The sequence below is a fragment of the Hypanus sabinus genome, chromosome 3 (genome assembly GCF_030144855.1).
Source record: "Hypanus sabinus isolate sHypSab1 chromosome 3, sHypSab1.hap1, whole genome shotgun sequence".
Lineage (NCBI taxonomy): Eukaryota > Metazoa > Chordata > Chondrichthyes > Myliobatiformes > Dasyatidae > Hypanus > Hypanus sabinus.
Window position 1 is genome coordinate 159,758,809 of NC_082708.1, and position 21,972 is coordinate 159,780,780.

At 45.0% G+C, this 21,972-nt stretch overlaps 1 protein-coding gene across 2 annotated transcripts in view; it reads right to left on the reverse strand.

The window, feature by feature from the left end:
• The window catches only part of arhgef38 (Rho guanine nucleotide exchange factor (GEF) 38), a 102,380-nt gene that overhangs the window by 19,478 nt on the left and 60,930 nt on the right, over positions 1-21,972 (reverse strand). For both annotated transcript variants that reach the window (XM_059965458.1, XM_059965459.1), the window contains 6 exons: positions 18,093-18,292; positions 16,320-16,453; positions 13,648-13,752; positions 8,563-8,685; positions 7,558-7,896; positions 1,957-2,115 (listed from right to left, as the gene is read on the reverse strand). In XM_059965458.1, coding sequence (XP_059821441.1) covers positions 1,957-2,115; positions 7,558-7,896; positions 8,563-8,685; positions 13,648-13,752; positions 16,320-16,453; positions 18,093-18,292 — 1,060 coding nt within the window. The remainder of the gene's footprint in view (positions 1-1,956; positions 2,116-7,557; positions 7,897-8,562; positions 8,686-13,647; positions 13,753-16,319; positions 16,454-18,092; positions 18,293-21,972) is intronic.

The window sequence follows — 21,972 nt, forward strand, 5'->3', positions numbered from 1 at the left end:
AAACTCTAGCCGAGATTTCATGTGAGATTTTTTCCCCCCAACAATGCCTTTCTCTTTGCCACTCTCCCATAAAGCTGCAAGTGGTGAAGCAGCCGGGCAACAGTTGTACGTGTAGTGTCTCCCGTCTCAGCCACTGAAGCTTGTCACTCCTCCAGAGTTGTCATAGGTTTCTTGGTGGCCTCCCTCTCTCGACCCTTTCTTGCACGGTCACTTAGTTTTTGGGGACGGCCTACTCTAGACAGATTCACAGCTGTACCATATTCTTGATGATTGACTTAACTGTACTCCAGGGATATTCAGTGACTTGGAAATTTTCTTGTATTGTCTCCAGACTTGTGCTTTTCAATAACCTTTTTGTGGAGTTGCTTGGAGTGTTCTTTTGTCTTCGTGGTGTAGTTTTTGACAGGATACTGACTCACCAGCAGCTGGATTTTCCAAATACAGGTGTATTTTTATTACAATTGATAGAAACACCTTGTCTGCGCACAGGTCTCCATTTAGTTATGTGACTTCTAAAACCAATAGGCTGCACTAGTGATGATTTCCTGTGTTATATTAAAGGGGTAAATACTTAAGAAATCAATTATTTTGTGTTTTATATTTGTAATTAATTTAGATCGCGTAGTGGAGATCTGTTTTCACTTCAACATGAAAGAGTATTTTTCTGCTGATCAGTGTCAAAAAAGCCAAATTAAATCCACTGTGATTCAATGTTGTAAAACAATAAAACATGAGAACTTCCAAGGGGGGAGGTGAATAGTTCTTATAGGCATGTTTCAATATTTACTGCTATCTGTCTGAGCATTTGCATTCAGCTGCATGGATAAGACAAACAGAGATGGAAAACCTTGCAATGATGGCACTGAAGAATGTTAGTGAAGCCCAGGTATTTTACTAGCATCTGGTACTTCAATAGGTTCTGTTACAGAGAGGAGTATTCTAATTTCAGACCTAATTAATTAAATGAGTTTTAAGTTCCCCAGCTGTCAAGGTGGGCTTTGAACTCGTGTCTCTCAAATAGTCCAGTCCTCTATAGAATTATAAATATGTACATCATGAAAGCAGGCCTATACTGTCCACCTCATTCTTGCAAACTGGGATGTCTACCAAAACCAATCCCCATTGTTCTCGTTAACCCTGAATCCCTCAACTCCAGGTACCTGTTCAAATGCCTTTTGAGTATTGTACCTGCCCCTTGTGAATGCTGCTTATCTGATGCTGTGTGCCTGGGATGCTGCTACAAACAGGTTTTTCATTGCACCTGTGTATATGTAAGATGTAGGAGAGTATTAGGCCATCCAGCCCATCGAGTCTGCTCTGCCATTCCATCATGGCTGATCCCATAACTGTACTTGTGCACGTTACAATAAACTTGATATTGACTTAATATTATTAAACGAAAATGTACGTACAAACATTCATGAATGGTAGAACTAGTATCTTCTCCTTCCCTCTACTCTTAGCAATTGTGCTTTCTTATCAGTCTTAAGTATCTGTGATGCCATTCATTATAATGCTGGTTACCATATCAAGTGATTTTTGTGTATTTTCTAATCTACAGACAACATTGGCTATGGCTGTCTGTAGAAGAACCCGCTCGGTGCCAGCGGGTGCCCTGTCAATTATTACTTAGCTGGATAATTCTCATCTCAGGCCCCAAAAGGTGAACAGTTGTAAGCAGATGCATCAGTGAGTTGGCCACTATCTGTACACCTCTATTATCCAGGCAGCTGTTTTATGGTTAAATCGAGATTAGCCGAGATTAGCACCCAGAAGGAGATTGCAGGATGTTCCTTTACAGAATCACATGTGCATCTCAGATCAGAAACAGAATCTGAATCAGTCACATTTACTCTCACTGATATATGTCATGAAATACGTTGTTTTGTGCCAGCAGTACAGTGTAGCAGGGTGCACAGTATATTTTGTATGGAACCGTATCAAATGGTCACTAACCAAGGAAGCTGATAGCCTTTTCTTTGACCTTTCTTCTGAGCTGTTCCTTCTCTCCAGCACCCTCTGAGATCCATTACTGAACTCCTTACCAAAGGAGAGCTTGCATATTTCTTCAATGACTTGTTTTTGCTTGTCTTGGACATTCCTTGTGGAGGTAATCTGAAAAGTTAAAACAGATGCTCAGTATTCAAACTTTACCGGAGGCCCACCATGTCTGAGCAAGCCCCTTCTCATCTCCTTTGTCACCCTCCAAACAAACCTTGCTCCCCTCTACCTCTGCAAACATTCTTAAAAGTTATCACTACATTTGTCACTGAAGTTCTCACTAAAAAAGTTCCATCACCCTCACGTAGATTTGCAAATTTGTTTTTATGCCAAACAAATCCCCTTCTTCTACTGCTGTCTTTATGCGCCTGCATGAGATATGATCTATTTTCCTAAATGAAATACGTGCCCCTGAGCATACCTGTAAAATGTCAGTTAAGAGCTGAAGGAATGGAACAAGAATGATTAGTAGCTACAGGTAATTTTTGTTTATTTACATTTTTTCCTCCCACTGCACACAATGCAGATAAAACACTCTTCTCACGAAAACACGGAGTCGTACGAGCCCTTTGGCTAACTATACTGCTCAATTAACTCATTCCACCTGCCTGCGTTTGGCCCATGGCTCTCTAAACCTCTCCTATCCATGTACTTATCTGGATGGCTTTGAAATGTTGCTAATGTACATAACCACTATTTTGGGCAGTTCATTCCAAATATGCAGTACTATTTGCATGCAGACGCTGCCCAGATATTCATTTTATATCTCTTGTCTTTGATCGTTTTCAGCATCTCTTCCCATGTGCTTTCTCCCTGCCTATGTCCTCCATGACCTTTTATATTTCTTTTAGATCACCCTTTAATCTACTACTTTCCAGAGAGTAAAGTCCTAGTCTGTGAAACCACTCCTTGTAATTCAGATCCCCAAGTCCAGGCAACGTAAATCTCTTCTCATCCTTTCTATAATGGGGCAACCAAAACTGTGCACAAGACTCCAAGATAGCCCTCACTAATGACGTACACATACTTTCCAACTCCTATACTGTCTTGACCATTGAAGACCAGTACAGAGTACAATGTTGGTAAATGTGAGGTCATCCACTTTGGAAGGGAAAATGAAAGAGCAGGTTATTATTTAAATGGTAAAAGATTGAAGCATGCTGCTGTGCAGAGGGACTTGGGAGTACATGTGCATGAATCACAAAAGGTTGGTCTTCAGATGCAGCAGGCTATCAAGGAGGCAAATGGAATGTTGGCCTTCATTGCTAGAGGGATTGAATTTAATAGCAGGGAGGTTATGTTGCAAATGTATAGGGAACTATATAGGAGATCGCACCTACGAGTTCTCTGTGTAGTTCTGGTCTGGTTCTGCAGTTGAGGAAGGATATACTGGCTTTGGAGGCAATGCAGAGAAAATTCATCAAGTTGATTCCAGAGATGAGGGGGTTAGGCTAAGAGGAGAGATTGAGTCGCCTGTGTCTGTACTCGCTGGAATTCAGAAGAATGCGAGGAAATCTTATAGAAACATATAAAATTATAAAAGGGATAGGTAAGATACAGGATGGAAAGTTGTTTCTACAGGTGAGACTAGAACTAGGGGACATAGCCTCAAGATTCAGAGGAGTAAATTTAGGACGGAGATGAGGAGGAACTGCTTTTCCCAGAGAGTGGTGAATCTGTGGAATTCTCTGCCCAATGAAGCAGTGGAAGCTACCTCAGTAAATATATTTAAGACAAGGTTGGATAAATGTTTGCATAGTAGGGGAATTAAGGGTTATGGGGAAAAGGCAGGTAGGTGGAGGTGAGTCCATGGTTAGATCAGCCATGATCTTACTGAATGGTGGAGCAGGCTTGACGGGACAGATGGCCTACTCCAGCTCCTATTTCTTATGTTCTTGTGTGCCAAACACCGTCTTCACCACCATGGCCACCTGAGCCAGCAAACTATACACATGCACTCATATATCTCCCTGTTTCATACCACACCTCAGGGCCCTACAGCGTACAAGTTCTACCCTGATTTGACCTCACAAAATGCAACACCTCATATTTTTCTGGACTGAAGGCATTTGCCCTTCCTCAATGCACAAACAGTGTCTAGCTGATCAAAATCACTCTGTAATTTTTCATAACCTTCTTAAGGATTAAAGCTTCAACATTTAAGCAAAGTTTGGGTAGGTACATGGATGGTAGGGGCATGGCAGGTTATGGTCCCAGTGTAGGCTGATTAAATGGTTTTGGCATGGACTAGATGGACCAAAGGGCCTATTTCTGGCCTGTTTCAAACTATCTACAACATCAACTATTTTACTAATCATGCCTTGTACATTCATATCCAAATCATTTGTGTAAATTACAAAGGTGCCAGCATTGGCACTGGACACAAGCCTTTAGTCCAAGAAAAGATTCTCGACTACTGCTCAGTGCTTCCTAGTACTGAGCTAATTCTGAATCCAATCCTCCTGGCACTTATCCCTGCAAGCAGGACAAGTGCTGCACCTGCCCCTACACCTCCTCCCTCATCACTGGTCAGAGCCATAAATAGTCCCTCCAGGTGAGGTGACACTTCATCTGCCGAAATCAGTGCATCACAATGCATCACTTTACAATAGTCAGGATTAAATTGAATCTGCCAATTCTCCAGCAACGTCCAATTTGATCTATGCTTAGTGCCCCGTTATTAGGTACCTCCTGTACCTCATAAAGTGGCCACTGAGTGTATGTTTGTGGTCTTCTGCTGCCCATCCACTTCACGGATTGAGGTGGTGTGAGTTCAGAGATGCTCTACTGCACACCATTGTTGTAACACAGGGTTATTTGTGTTACTGTTGCCTTTCTGTCAGCTTGAGCCAGTCTGGCCATTCTCCTCTGACCTCTCTCATTACCAAAGCGTGTTTGCTCACAGAACCCCCATTCATTGGATGTTTTCTGTTTTTCACATTATTCTCTGTAAACTCTAGAGACTGTCATGTGTGAAAACCCCAGGAGATCAGAAGTTTCTGGGATACTCAATCCACCCTGTCTGGCACCAACAATCCTTCTGCAGTCACATTTCTTCCCCATTCTGATGTTTGATTCAAACAACAGCTGAACCTCTTGACCATGCCTGCATGCTTTTATGCATTGAGTTGCTGACAAATGATTGGCTGATCAGATATTGCATTATTGAGCAGATGTACAGATGTAAATAAAATTGCCACTGAGTGAATATCTTGCTTTAGACAACCTCCTCATTATTAGTAACAACACCAACTTTCATGCCATGGCAAACATACTAAGTGTTCCTCCTACATTCTCATCCGAGTTATTATACAAGGGTCCCAGCCCCAGTCTCTGGTCACAGACTTCCGATCTGAAACATTTCCTATTAACTTTGCCTCCTAATACCAAACTATCCAGTTAACTAGCTTGCCTGGATCCCAAGTGTCTTCTGGACCATGTGGGATTTTGGCTAATAACTTACTGAAGTCTATATAGGGAACATCTATCTCCCATCACCAATGATGACCGCATTTAACATCAGGAATCCAAAACAGAATGCTACTGAGTTAAGGCTGCCTTGAGCACCTTCATTCTGTCTGCCACAAAAGGCAGGTTTTCCCACTGGCCACCCATTTTAATTCTACCTCTCATTCCCACTCTGACGTGTAGGTCCATGTCTCCCTCTATTACCATAATGAGCACTCTCTCAGGTTGGAGGAGCATGAACATAGATTTTTCTAACTTCTAGTAATTACTCCCTCCACTCTTTTTCCAATCCCCATTCTGGCTCCCCTCTTACCCCTTCTCTTCTCCTCACCTACCTATTACCTCCCTCTGGTGCTTCTCCTCTTCCCCTTTCTCCCATGGTCTACTCTCCGCTCCCATAAGAGACATTCTTCTTCAGCCCTTTACTACTTCTGCCTATCACCTCCCAGCTTCTCACTTCATTCCCCTCCTCCTCACCTGGTTTCCTCTATAACCCGCTGACTTGATTTTTCCCTTCCCCCTACCTCCTTATTTTGGCTTCTTTCCTACTTCTGCACCCTCTCCAAAGCTTCAACACCCTTCCTGTAATTGACTGACTAGAACTGCAGACACCACTCCAGATGTGGCCTAAATGAAGCCTTACACAGCTGCATCATGACTTCCTGACTCGTATACTTAATACCCTAACCAATGAAGGCACACATGTCACACATCTTCGTTACCACCCTACCTACTTGTACCTAATTCAGGGTACTTCTCTAACTAATCAGGACCCTATGAGTCTTTACATTAGTGGGTGGAAGGGCCTGTCTTCATGCCATGTCTCTCTCCAGAACTACTGTATGTATAGGCTTGTGTTCAGTCGCCATTCAAAGTGGGTCTCAGGACATGAAAGAGACTGCTCTCCTTCCTCCGGCTAAAGTACCTCAGCATTTGGAGGTGATGCATGTCTAAGCAAGTCCCAACCGCCTGTGTTAGGCCCAAATTCCTCTAAGCCTTTCCTATCCATCTACCTAATCCAGAGTCTTTTACACGTATTTTCTGGTTTAATGTTAAAATTGAGCTACCTCTGATTTTAAAGCAGTGGTCTAAGCTATTAAGGAATATGAAACGATGGATGTAGAGAGTGGTGAAAGTTGGAACAGACAAGTGAGAACTGGCCTTTTACTGTGCAAGGTTGAATGATTTCCATATGAAGCAGCTAAGGACGTGAGGGCATTGAGATCAGGTCAATGCTGCCACCTAGTGAAAAGTGGCCTGCCTTGTATCTACACGGCATCCCAACAGGATTCACAGCCAATAAACCAGTCTTTTAACCAATTGTAATGTGGACATAAGATAAGCCCTTTTCTACACAGCAAGATTCCATAAGATAATCCTGTGATGCTGTGGCTGCAGTGGGTAAAGCTGATGCCTCTCAGTTCCAGAAACCTGGGCTTGCTCCCAAACACACACGACCCTGCAGATGCTAGAAATCTTGAGAACCAAACGCACACAATATGCTGGAGGGACTCAGCAGGTCAGGCAGCATCTATGGAGGGGAATAAACAGTTGACATTTGATTTCCAACCACTGGTACTCCCTGTGTCTGTGTGGGTGATCCAGTTTCCTCCCATGACCCAGAAACCTGTAGGTTGGGAGATTAATAGACTGCTGTAAATTGCCCCGGGTGTGTTGAGTGAGAATAAACTTCCTGCAGGTGGGCTAGCATAGACTTGGTGAGCTGAAGAGTTTGTTTCTGCACTGTACAACTCGATATTGACCCAGGCAATGTGGAGAACTGCACCTTGAGGTTCTAGCTTTGAAGTATTGTGAAGATTACAGTGTAGGAAATCTCAGCCATCTATCTGTGTGCGACAATATATCACAGACACAGAAGTGGACAAGGACTTTTGCTGTCTGCTATTGACAACGTTTGTTGAGGAGTAAGTGAAGGCGGAGGAAATACCAGGGATGATTTGCCTCAGGTGGGTTACCCTGTGGATCTATATTTCTGCAGGGTGTGCAAGCTTTGATCTGCCCTGTGCAGAATTTTAGCAATAAGGGAAGCAGTGCAGCCAGTCCAATTCCTCCACAGCTTGAACCTACCGGTATGTTTTTGATGGACGGAGATGCCTCTAGTGCAGAGGTCATGAGATCCCTGAAGATGGCCATAAAACAGTAAATGCAGTTGATCAGAACTTTTGTTGCCATTTTGTTAAACTTCTGCAGCTCCTCCACCAGCTGTCCATTCAGAGCTTCGTAATCCCTCTTTGCCTGGTTCAGCTCCTCTGCGGCCTTCCTCTCCTTCGCGCTCTCTGACTGCTTGAGGCAGCTGATGTAATCAAGCAGCTTGTCGTAGCGCTTCTGTATCAGCTTCTGCGGAGCCGAGAAGAGGACCTGCAACGTGCCGAGCGGCAGGACCACTGCCCTCTCCAGCTGGTCTCTCTGTCAATGAAGACAAACCATTGCAAAATGTTAGTCTTGTGCCAGACACAGACAACGGCAACCTCTGGTGCCAGACATGGCCTGGTATGGTAATGCCATTGCACAGGACGAGTGTGGAGAGCTCCGTAGATCTGTCATGGCTACAGCTCTCCCCACCTTCGAGAACTCCTACAACAAGTGATGTCTCAGGAAGCCTACTGAGTCTTGCCCGCATCTCAATGCTACCATCAGGCATGAGAAACAGCAGCCAGAAGACCCACACCTTGAGGTTCAACAACAGGTTCTTCCCTACTGCCATCAGGTTCTTGAACCAACCTGAAAAACCCTCACACTACAATGGACCAAATTTCTCTCAACTTCTACTAACACCATTAACTTTATTTTTCTGAATTTTGTTGTGCAAATTATGTATACTCTATGTTAATTTGTTTTTTATGTCATTTATGTTTGTCATGTTTATAATGAACTCTGCTGTGGCTGAAGAAATGGTAACTTTCATGTCATTTATACCCTGCGTATGAATGTCCATGATAATAAACTTGAACTACTTTAATTCCAGTATCATCTTACTCTTGGCTCATTACAGCACCCAGATTAAGCTTTCATTTCTTTATACCTCAAGGATTAGGTCACTAAACAAAGAGGACGATACTGATAAGTACTTACAAAACTTTCAAAAGAGTTTTGATAGTTTCTGAGTCCGTCTAGAGAGTTGCCATTGGTCTGGTGCGAGTCTTGGAAAGTACTTTGAAGTCCGTGAACATTTTGAACGGCCAATAGCATACCTTCCTGAACAAGAACATAAGCAGATGGTCAAATATTGGCTGAAAAGTATGACCAATATTAGTGCAGGTGCATGGCGGGAAAGTTGGAGGAAGTTGACAGGTTTGAGAGAGAGAATAGGTCACAGAGACAGGCGTGGTGAGGATGGGACTGCTGGGAGATAGCACGGACAAGATTGAGCATCCTTCTGTGTTACAGTAAGCAAATTGGTAAATTGTAACTTGAATTTATTATTGTTACATGTACCAAGCAACAGTTAAGAATGTTGTTTGGCATGCCATCCACACAGGTCGTACAAGGGAGAACAATAACAGAGGTGTTACAGTTGCAGGGAAAGTGTAGTGCAAGTAGATGATAAAAGTGTAAGGCCATAATGAGGTAGATTCAGAGGTTCAGAGTCCATCGTATTGTACGAGGAGACTGTTTAATAGTCTTAGAACAACTGGTTAGAAGATGTCATTGAGCATTGAGGCTTGTGTGACTTTTTGTCAGGCCTGATAGGGGGCTTGGTAGGGGGAATAGAGTATGTCTAGGGAGGATGGGGTTGCTTCTCTGAGGCAGTAAAATCCGTAGATGGGATCTACGGAGGGGAGGCTGGGTTTTGCGACGTGCTGAACTGTGCCCACAGCTCTCCGCGGTTTCTTGCGATCTCAGGTAGAGTGGTTGCCAAACCAAACCGTGATGCAGCTGGGTAGGATGCTTTCAAAGGGGCACTGATAAACATTGGCGAAGTCAAAGGGGACACGTCAAATTTATTAGCCACCTGAAGAAATAGAGGCTCTAATGAGCTTCCTTGGTTTAGTGTCTATGTGATTGGAGTAATAAAGTCATTGTCGATGGTCTGTCTTAGGAAGTTGAAGCTCAGAAACTAAACAGGTCACTCACACTTGCTCCTAATTTTTACAACCATTAGATTTCCAGCATCTGCAGATTTTCCCTTGTTAAATCATTCCAGATATCGGTACATGAAGACACCACAGAAGGAAAACAACAGAATTCAGAACAGTGGTACCGTTACAGAGAAAGTGCATAGTGAATATATATTAAAAATATATAAGGCCCGTGATGAGGTAGACATAGAGATGAAGAGTTCATCTTTATCATCCATTTGCATGCAAATGCACAAGGCTTGATAAATAAACTTGCAGATGACACAAAATTAGTTATTGTTGATAATTATGAAAGATATTATCAATTTCAAGTGAATTTTGATCACCTAGGGAAGTGGGCTGAGGGGTGGCAAATAATTTTCAATGCAGGTAATGTGATGCATTTTGGAAAGTCAAACCAGGGCAGAAATTGTGCAATGAATGGTAGGGCAGTATGGAGTGTAATGGAACAGAAGGAATTAGGAATGTAAGTGAAATAAATGATAGGAGTATCATTGAAAGTAGCATCAGGGATAAACAGGGTGGAGAAAAAGGCACTTAGCAGGCTAGCCTTCGTCAGTCGGGGTAGTGAGTACAGATGTTGTGGTTATATAAGTCATTGGTGAGGATACACTTGGAGTACTGTGTACAATTTCAGCCACCCTGTCATAAGAAAGAAATAGTTAAACCGGAAAGGGCACAGAATTGATGAATGAGGATGCTGCCAGGACTGGAAGGCACAAGTTACTTGGAAAAGTATGCCTTACTAGGTCTTTGTTCCTCGGAGCGTACGTAGGGGAGTGAGGGTGACATTACATAAGTTGATAAAATTAGGAGAGGCATGGAAAAAGCAATAGTCTTTTTTCCTCAGGGCAAGGGAGTCTAAAACCAGGAGGCAGATATTTAGGGTGAGAGGGCAACTCTTTCACACAGAGGGTGGTGAGTATATGGAATGATCTGCCAGAAGTGGTTAAGGCAGTTACAATAGTATTATTTAAGAAGCACCTGAATACTGGTATGTGTAGGGGTGGGACAGAGGGATATAAGCCAAATGCAGGGAATTAGGACCAGCTGGATGGGCACCATGGTTGGCCTAGGTTAGTTGAGTCTGTCTCCATTTTGTATTGCTCTATGACTCTGTGTACAAGCAGTCAGTTTAACAGAGGGTGGAAACTGGAAAGGTCAAAGCCAAGCTTTTATGTATGCATAGGTGCAATGAAGAACTTAAATGCAGCAATATCAGAGTCACAAAGTATCATACAAGCGGCATGCACAAGGAAAACATAAATTAAACATACACACTATTTTTGATTGTGGCGCGTGGCCAAGTGGTTAAGGCGTTGGACTAGTGATCTGAAGGTCGTGAGTTCAAGCCTCAGCCAAGATAGCGGGTTGTGTCCTTCAGCAAGGCACTTAACCACACATTGCTCCTGTCCACCCAGCTGAAAATGGGTACTCGAAAAATGCTGGGGGTTAACACTGTGATAGACAGGCGTCCTATCCGGGGGACGGGGGTCTCATCGAAAAATGCTGGGGGTTAACACTGTGATAGACTGGCGTCCTATCCGGGGGACGGGGGTCTCATCGAAAAATGCTGGGGGTTAACACTGTGATAGACTGGCGTCCTATCCGGGGGACGGGGGTCTCATCGAAAAATGCTGGGGGTTAACACTGTGATAGACTGGCGTCCTATCCGGGGGACGGGGGTCTCATCGAAAAATGCTGGGGGTTAACACTGTGATAGACTGGCGTCCTATCCGGGGGACGGGGGTCTCATCGAAAAATGCTGGGGGTTAACACTGTGATAGACTGGCGTCCTATCCGGGGGACGGGGGTCTCATCGAAAAATGCTGGGGGTTAACACTGTGATAGACTGGCGTCCTATCCGGGGGACGGGGGTCTCATCGAAAAATGCTGGGGGTTAACACTGTGATAGACTGGCGTCCTATCCGGGGGACGGGGGTCTCATCGAAAAATGCTGGGGGTTAACACTGTGATAGACTGGCGTCCTATCCGGGGGACGGGGGTCTCATCGAAAAATGCTGGGGGTTAACACTGTGATAGACTGGCGTCCTATCCGGGGGACGGGGGTCTCATCGAAAAATGCTGGGGGTTAACACTGTGATAGACTGGCGTCCTATCCGGGGGACGGGGGTCTCATCGAAAAATGCTGGGGGTTAACACTGTGATAGACTGGCGTCCTATCCGGGGGACGGGGGTCTCATCGAAAAATGCTGGGGGTTAACACTGTGATAGACTGGCGTCCTATCCGGGGGACGGGGGTCTCATCGAAAAATGCTGGGGGTTAACACTGTGATAGACTGGCGTCCTATCCGGGGGACGGGGGTCTCATCGAAAAATGCTGGGGGTTAACACTGTGATAGACTGGCGTCCTATCCGGGGGACGGGGGTCTCATCGAAAAATGCTGGGGGTTAACACTGTGATAGACTGGCGTCCTATCCGGGGGACGGGGGTCTCATCGAAAAATGCTGGGGGTTAACACTGTGATAGACTGGCGTCCTATCCGGGGGACGGGGGTCTCATCGAAAAATGCTGGGGGTTAACACTGTGATAGACTGGCGTCCTATCCGGGGGACGGGGGTCTCATCGAAAAATGCTGGGGGTTAACACTGTGATAGACTGGCGTCCTATCCGGGGGACGGGGGTCTCATCGAAAAATGCTGGGGGTTAACACTGTGATAGACTGGCGTCCTATCCGGGGGACGGGGGTCTCATCGAAAAATGCTGGGGGTTAACACTGTGATAGACTGGCGTCCTATCCGGGGGACGGGGGTCTCATCGAAAAATGCTGGGGGTTAACACTGTGATAGACTGGCGTCCTATCCGGGGGACGGGGGTCTCATCGAAAAATGCTGGGGGTTAACACTGTGATAGACTGGCGTCCTATCCGGGGGACGGGGGTCTCATCGAAAAATGCTGGGGGTTAACACTGTGATAGACTGGCGTCCTATCCGGGGGACGGGGGTCTCATCGAAAAATGCTGGGGGTTAACACTGTGATAGACTGGCGTCCTATCCGGGGGACGGGGGTCTCATCGAAAAATGCTGGGGGTTAACACTGTGATAGACTGGCGTCCTATCCGGGGGACGGGGGTCTCATCGACTCAGTCACTTCATGCCACGGAAACCAGCATTAGCACCGGCCTGCTGAGCCTATAAGGCTCAGGATTGACTTTAACTTTAACTATTCTTGACAAGTCCTTGAACTTGAAATGCTGATGACATGGTACTAAGTCAGAAAGTTCTGGGAAAATCTCAGCAAGTCAGACAACAACAGTGGAGAGAGAAAGAGTCAACTTTTTGGTTGTTATTTCAGTTTCCCAGCATATGTCATTATCTTTGATGCTCAATAACCCAACGTTAACTTGTTTTTTCTTTCAGCAGTTCCTGTCTGACTTGCTGAGTACTTCCAGTCCTTTTGGGCATTAATTACCACTCCCAATGAACGATGAGTAAAGTAAATTCTTCCAGTTCTGATGTACGAATGTAATGCATGTTTCTATAACCTACAATTATCTTCTTTTTCACGGATGGTTTGACATCATAAACATAAACCTTAGAGTTGTATTAAATGCCAGAATGTCACAGATGAGTAGAGTGGAAGTTCAACAACATGTTCCCTGTTCTCAAGTTTCATTGGCAAGTTAAACACCCAGGTAGAAGCCAAAATTGTTAGCATCACATCCAGGAGCCAGGTGACTACAGGTTAAAGCTCTGCTCCAGGAATGCTAGACTAACACATTGTGTACAGCTCTGAGCATGAGGCTTGCTCCTTCAGACAGATATGAAAGATTGAGAGATAGAATCTGAGAGATTGAGAGATGCTGGAACACTTCATTCAGCTTTCTGTTATTGTTTTCCCTTGCACCCTCAGTGCACTGCTGAAAAGAAATGATCTGTGGGGATGGCAAACAAGACAAGATTTTATTATTGTATCTTGATACGTGTGACAATGATAAATCAATTTGCCAATAAAGAGAGTGGCAGCTGGCTGTGAATATAGAGCAAATCCCATCACCCAGACAGAACCGACCAGCTCGATGTTAGTGAACGGCTCAGGATCTACACTGGCACCCACCTGAATATTCTGAACATAGGATGATATGTTCTTCACAGTAAGTCTCACAGCCCTCTCCAAGTTTCGGAACAGTTTCTCTTCTTGGTCGAATGTCTCATCCTTGACCTGGAATCAAGAAGTTAAGCAAGTCTATCCATGGGAGGACATCTCAGGGCCACCTCACTACCAACAGCACAGATCCTGAAGTGCAGGGGCGCTAGTGAAAAGATAGTCGTACTCTCTCCACAGGCAGAATGAGAATCCGGTTTATTATCACCAGCATGTGTCATGAAATTTGTTAACTTAGCAGCAGCAGTTCAATGCAATGCATAATATAGAAGAAAAAAAATAAATAAGTAAATCATTTATAGTATCTGTCTATTGAATAGATTAAAAATCATACAAAAACATAAATAATATATACTTAAAAAGCGAGGTTGAGTTCATGGGTTCAATGTCCATTTAGGGTCGTTTGGCCGAGGGGAAGAAGCTGTTCCTGAATTGCCTTCAGACTTCTGTACCACCTAACTGATGGTAACAGTGAGAAAAGGACAAGCAACACACATAAAATGCTGGTGGAGCACAGCAGGTCAGACAGCATCTACAGGGAGAAGCACCGTTGACGTTTTGGGCCGAGACCCTTCGTCAGGACATGCCCTGGGTGCTGGGGTGCTTGATAATGGACACTGCCTTTCTGAGACACTGTTGCTTGAAGATGCCCTGGGTACTTTGTAGGATAGTACCCAAGATGGAGCCGACTAAATTTACAACCCTCTATAGCTTTGTTCGGTCTTGTGCAGTAGTCCATGTGTAGAGCCATTGAGATTGCATCTGCCATTGACCTATTGTGGCAATAGTCAAATTGCAATGGGTCCAGGTCCTTGCTGAGGCAGGAGTTTGGTCTAGTCATGACCAGCCTCTTAAAAGTATTTCATCACTGTCGATGTGAGTGCTACCGGGTGATAGTCATTCAGGCAGCCCGCACAGGTATAATTGTTGCCTTTCTGAAGCAAGTGAGAACTTCCACCCATATCAGTGAGAGGTTAAAAATGTCCTTCAATACTCCCGCCAGTTGGTTGGCACAAGTTTTCAGAGCCTTATCATGTACACTGTCAGGGCCTTTTGCCTTGCGAGTGTTCACCCTCTTTAAAGACAGCCTAACATCCGCCTTCAAGACAGAGATCACAGGGTCACCAGGAGCATCAGGGATCTTCACAGCTGTAGTTGTGTTCTCCCTTTCCAAGCATGCATAGAAGGTGTTGAGTTCATCTGGTAGTGAAACATCGCTGCCATTCATGCTATTGGGTTTCGCTTTGTAGTAAGTACTACAAAGATATACTGCATGACCTTCTGAGTTTGTCTCCTTACAGGCAGCCACAAAGCAAAGAAACCCAATAGAACTCATTAAAAAAGACTGTCAAACAACCAATGTCCAAAAAAAAAACCAAATTACACAAACAATTAAAAGCAAGCAAATAACATTTAGGTCTAAAGTTCAGGAGAGTGAGTTCACAGCTCTGCAGCCTGTCACAGCTGATCCAGGAGCCCACTAGCTGCAGGCCACAGCCTCAGTTCAGCGCAGAGTCCAACATGAGCTGAGCTGAACGCCGGCCCTACGTACTGCGTTGACAACATAGATAGATCGTGAGAGTTGTTCTCCCACCGTTGAAATATCAAATACTGGAGGACTTAGTTTTAAGGTGAGGGGGAAAAGTTTAAAGAAGACCTGAGGAAAGCTTTTATAGGAGAGTAGTGCTTGTAAAAAGAATATATTGTTTGGAATTGCTGGCCAGGCGTAATGACATTTAAGAGGCTTTTATTCAGGCACATAAGCTGGTAAAGGGTGGAGGGGTATAGATCAAGTGGGGACAGAGGGGTTAGTTTGGATTGGTCAGCACAGACATTATGGGCTGAAAGACCTCTTCCTCTACTGTACTATGCTCTATAGGTGTACGCATTGTACTGAGCAACACAATATCAAATCAGAGTGATGCCCGCTGTCTCAGGTGAACATGAAAGATCTTTGGATTGCTATTCTGAAGAGCACAGTGCTGGCTGTGCACACTTTCTATATTGCAAAGTCAGCGAATGAGCAGTGACTTGATTGCAAAAGACTGCAGAGGGTTGTAGGCTCAGCTAGATCCACCATGTACACAAGCCTCCCCACCACCGAGGATATCCTCAAGAGGAGGTCCCTCAAGAAGCAGACAGCTTCCGTCATGAAGGAGCCTCACATCCGGGATATGCTCACTTCTCTCATTACTAACGTCGGGGGTGCGGTACAGGAGCTGAAAGACCCACACTCAATGATTCATAAAACAGCTTCTTCCCTTTCACCATCAGATTTCTGAATGGGCCATGAACAGTAAGTCATTGTTTTGTATCAATATTTATATATAATTCATAGTATTGCTTATGTTTTAAAACAACAAACTTCATGACATAGCTGTTTGCCAGTGATGGATGAATGGTCTGGGTAAGAGTCATGATATGGGTGACAGACTGATGGATGAAGGATGTTTTACTGTGTGGGGGTGGCGGGGAGCATTGGAACATCTAAGCCTGTTGTTGACAATGGAATGGAGTCTGGGAGATTGGGGCAGGGTGATGTGAAGACGACATTTGAGCGACTGAAGGACTTGGAATTAGGATCTCAGCGCGTGGACGTTAGTGCAGATATAATGTGCACTCACCTGGAGCTCTCCTCCAGTGAGGATCTTCAGGTGGCTGGTGACACGGTTCGACTTCTTCCTGATCGAACGAATGTTCACCTTAGTCAGCTTGTCCCTGAGAGACTCGTCTTCGTCACTCCGCTTGTACTTCATCACTGAGGAACGCGTTGCAAGTGAAATTAATCAGCACACTGCCAAGAGTCTTAATTGTTCACCTAGAGTCCATAAGACCATAAAATATAGGAGCAGACATAGGCCATTCGGCCCTTTGAGTCTGCTCCTGCATTCAGTCATGGGCTGATCCAATTCTTCCAGTCATGAGTCAAGTCAGGTCAGACCACATGTACAAGCACCATGAGATAGATAGTAGATACTTTATAGATCCCAAAGGATATTACAGTGAGGGGCAGGTGCAATGAAAAACTTGCCCGCAGCAGCTTATGTAGGTACAGAAAATGCACAATGCCAATCATACAAGATTGCGAAGAGAAACAAAATGAAAAACAAGACTTAGTGCAAAATAAGAAGACATAATCAGAGACAAGTTCACGGTAGTGCAAGAAGTCGTCTAGGTGGTGTTCTGTTACTGAGGCAAGGTTAGGGCTGTGCAGGTCAGTTTAATAGCCTGATGGTTGCAGGAAAGTGGTTGCCCTTGAATCTGTGACAGGATTCAGTAGGAGGAATAGGGGCAGCAGGAATTCCCCGCTTAATTTGACTGTCATGAGTTAATTGCTTTACCCTGTATTAACCTGATCACTAGAAGGGAGGAGCCAAGCTAATTCTATGGAAGGTGCAGGTTTCCAAGGGCATTTGTGGTTTGTTTAACATCCAGATGCGTGGCCTTTGGAACCACAACAAGGCTTAATTGCTTGTTTCGCATACTTGGTTAGAGCTCAAGTTACAGAGGGGTGGATACCTGGCACACTTTCAGTGAATTGCTAGACACATAAAATTCAAACAGAGCCTGTTCCAGAAACTTGTTCTTCACTGGTCAGACTGTCAGGAATATCAAGGTCCCCAGATCCACAACTAGTGGAACTACACACTCTCCAATTCATCCCAAAATCTAAGGCATCAATATAAACTTTATATTTTGGTGCAAATTTATAAGTAAGGGACAATGGTTCCAAATTTCTAAACAAACCTCAATGATGAACCTTGCAAATTTCCAATCTGGCACCAAACTCCCACAGTGGGGTGGGAATGTGGAGAGTGTGCTCCTCCCAGTAGGAGACAATGACCCCTCCGGCTGCTATTGTAAAGAGTGGAGGGTTTGCCCACGTCCTAGTTCTGAACTTTGCTTTGCCTTGACTGCATCTCCGGGCACAATATCCTCATTTCCAAGAGCTTCAGCAGCCCCTGCTACCTAAATTGGTCTGGGAATCCAAAGAGGCTGCTCGCTGCCACCTCCTCCAGGACAATTCAGGGTAAACAATTAAATGCCAACTGGGCTTGTGAAGCCCACATCCCACTAATAAATCCTTGTTCCATTACGCCTGGCCTCTGAGTGAATGCTTCAGTCACCCGGGCAACAACTAGAAGATCTGCTTCAGATTGCAGAGAACTTTTAGATTTTAGATTTAGATTTATTTACCACGTCACAAAACATTCAGTGAACTGCGTCCCTTGCATTCACACCCAACACATGCAAGGAGGTGCTGGGGGCTCGCATGTGTGTCACACTTCCGGTACCAACACAGCATGTCCACAATGCTCTATGAAGAGTTGGTGAGGCCACTATATATTTAAGTAACAGGCTGATGTTTTGAATCTGAATCTGAATTTATTTCTTACCCAGATCCTTCCTCCTCTTGAACTCATTGATGTTGGTGTTGATCTGCATCACCGCAAGCAAAGCCTCTTCAACAGGCCTGTGGTCGGCATGTAGCTCCGGTGTGGACTTGAGAAGCTCATTCAGCAGCAGCGGGTATTTCATTACTCTCTGCACAGGTTTAATGAGCAGTGATCCCATTTCCAACAGGGTAGACTTCCCCCTGGGTAGAGAGGCAGAGAACATGTTGTGTAGACAAGGCATGCTTCTTCCTCCAATACAGAGACCTTCATGGCAAGGACGAGTGGAGAGATCAGAGCAAGGATGTTGAAGGGTGATGTTAAGGAACATTTCCTCGCATAGCAGAGAAAGTGGGCCATGGAATGGCAAATGGAGCTTAATCTGGATACGTGAGCTGTGTTCCAGGTAGGAGCAAGGATTGACAGTGCCCTGTGGAGTGCTGAGTCATGAAAAGACATACGAGTACAAGCAGATGGTTCAATGGAAGAGGTAGTCACAGGTAGAAAGGGTGCTGAAGAAGGCTTTTAGCACACTGGGCTCCGTCAACCAGGGCACGGAGTGTAGAAGCTGGGAGACCAAGGCATGAAGGTGCCAGTGAGGCCACATTTGGAGTAATGAGTTCAGTTTTGGTCGTCCTGTTATAGGAAAGATGTTAATAAATTGGAAAGTGCAGGAAAGATTTACGAGGATGTTGCTAGGGTCTGAGTGACTGTGTCACAGGTTGGACCAGGTTAGGACTTTCCTCCTTGGAGTGTAGGGAACTGGGAGGTAATCATGAGGGTGAAGGCACTCAACCTTTCCACTCCGCCCCTGCAGAGCTGCAGAAATCACAGAACAGAAGGCAAAGGTTTAAGACAAGATGGAAAAGATTTAATACAACATGCTGTCAGTAGTTGAGGCGGATACAATAACTTTAAAAGGCAATTGTATAGGTACGTGGATCGGTAAGGGTTAGAAGTTTATGGACATCCTGGTCAGCATGGACTGGTTGGGCTGAAAGGCCCATTTCTGTGCTGTACGACTCCATGACCTGATGATAGATCGGAAGTCGAATTCTGGTAGAAATATAGTGCAAATGGCAGAGACCTTAAGGACATTGATTACAGATTGGGATACAAGAACAGAACTCCCTCAAAGTACCAACGCGGGTGGCTAGAGTAGCAAGGAAAGCATTTGGCATGCTTGCCTCATTGACTGAGGCTGGTATATGAATTGGGTTGTCACGTTACTGCTGTACGAGACGTTATTTAGATTACATTTCAGAGCACTTTTGGCCACACACTATGGGGCAGACGCAAAGGTAGCAATAGGGAGCATACAGAAGAGATTTACCAGAATGTTGCCTCGATGGGAGAGATTGCATACGATGGGATTATTCCCACTGAATGTAGGAGACAGAGGGGTAACCTTTTGGAGATGAAAAACATTCTGAGGGTTGTAGATAAGATAAGATAGCTTTTTCCCCAGGTTACGGGAGTGTAGAACTAGAGGGTGCAGGTTTGAAGTGAAAGGGGAGAAAATTTTCCACGTAGGGGGTGGTGAAAATCTGGAACAAGGTGGCAGAGGAAATGGTGGAGGCACATACAATTCCATTTTTGGACAGGTACTTGGATAAGAAAGGCACAGAGGGATATCAATATAGGCATGGACAAGTTGAGTCAAATAGGCCTGTTTCTGTGCTGTACGTTTTTACGAAGCTGCTGCAGCTGGAGTCAGTGGAAATGTTCAATTGCATAAGAGCTAATGACACTTTCATAAAAAGAACAAGCTTGTTGAGATATTGCCCTTTCATTTTCAATAGCCCAGATCCTTGAAGTCCTTCCCCAACAGCACAGTGGGAGTACCTTCCCCGGTATGACTGCAGTGGTTCAAGGAGCTGGCTTGCCCCACCTTTTCAAGGGTCAATAGGGATGGACAATATGGGTCAGTATGGGTGAAAGTCAAGAACAGGAAGGGAGCAGTTACTGTACTGGGGGTATTCTATAGGCCCCCTGGTAGCAGCAGAGACACCGAGGAGCAGATTGGGAGGCGGATTTTGGAAAGGTGCAAAAATAACAGGGTTGTTATCATGGGTGACTTTAACTTCCCTAATATTGATTGGTACTTGATTAGTTCCAAGGGTTTAGATGGGGCAGAGTTTGTTAAGTGTGTCCAGGATGGATTCCTGTCACAATATGTTGACAGGCTGACTAGGGGGAATGCCATACTAGATCTAGTATTAGGTAACGAACCGGGTCAGGTCACAGATCTGTCAGTGGGTGAGCATCTGGGGGACAGTGATCACTGCTCCCTGACCTTTAGCATTATCATGGAAAAGGATAGAATCAGAGAGGACAGGAAAATTTTAATTGGGAAGGGCAAATTATGAGGCTATAAGGTTAGAACTTGCGGGTGTGAACTGAGATGATGTTTTTGCAGGGAAATGTACTATGGTCATGTGGTCAATGTTTAAGGATCTCTTGCAGGATGTTAGGGATAAATTTGTCCCGGTGATGAAGATAAAAAATGGTAGGGTGAAGGAACCATGGGTGACAAATGAAGTGGAAAATCTAGTCAGGTGGAAGAAGGCAGCATACATGAGGTTTAGGAAGCAAGGATCAGATGGGTCTATTGAGGAATATAGGGTAGCAAGAAAGGAGCTTAAGAAGGGGCTGAGAAGAGCAAGAAGGGGGCACGAGAAGGCCTTGGTGAGCAGGGTAAAGGAAAACCCTAAGGCATTCTTCAATTATGTGAAGAACAAAAGGATCACAGGAGTAAAGGTAGGAATGATTAGAGATAAAAGTGGGAAGATGTGTCTGGAGGCTGTGAAGTAAGCAAGGTCCTCAATGAATACTTTTCTTCGGTATTCACCACTGAGAGGGAACTTGATGACGGTGAGGACAAAATGAGTGAGGTTGATGTTCTGGAGTATGTTGATATTAAGGGAGAGGAGGTGTTGGGAGCTGTTAAAACACAATAGGACGGATAGGTCCCTGGGGCCTGACGGAATGTTCCCCAGGCTGCTCCACGAGGCAAGGGAAGAGATTGCTGAAATGTCTTTATGTCCTCGTTGTCCATGGGAATGGTACTGGAGGATTGGAGGGAAGTGAATATTGTCCCCTTGTTCAAAAAAGGTAGTAGGGATAGTCCGGGTAATTATAGACCAGTGAGCCTTAAGTCTGTGGTGGGAAAGCTGTTGGAAAAAATTCTTAGAGATAGGATCTATGGACATTTAGAGAATTGTGGTGAAGCATTGGAAAGGGCACAGAGGAGATTTACCAGGATGCAGCCTGGTTTAGAGAGTATGGATTATGATCAGAGATTAAGGGAGCTAGGGCTTTACTCTTTGGAGAGAAGGAGGATGAGAGGAGACATGATAGAGGTGTACAAGATATTAAGAGGAATAGACAAGAGTGGACAGCCAGTGCCTCTTCCCCAGGGCACCACTGCTCAGTACAAGAGGACATGGCTTTAAGGTAAGGGGAGGGAAGTTCAAGGGGGATATTAGAGGAAGGTTTTTCACTCAGAGAGTGGTTGGTGAGTGGAATGCACTGCCTGAGTCAGTGGTGGAGGCAGATACACTAGTGAAGTTTGAGAGACTACTAGACAGGTATATGGAGGAAGTTAAGGTGGGGGGTTTGTGGTGAACTATGTGCCTGTCTGGACACGCCCCCTGCTGACTGCTCCTGTGGCTCCTCCCACAGGCCCCTGTATAAAGGCGATCGAGGCCTGACGCTCGGCCTCAGTCTCCAGGACATTGTATGATAGACACTCACTCCTGGTTCCTTCTTCCAGTCAATAAAAGCCGATATCTCGCCTTACGTCTCAGTGTGAGTTATTGATGGTGCATCAGGGTTATATGGGAGGCAGGGTTTGAGGGTCAGCACAACATTGTGGGCCGAA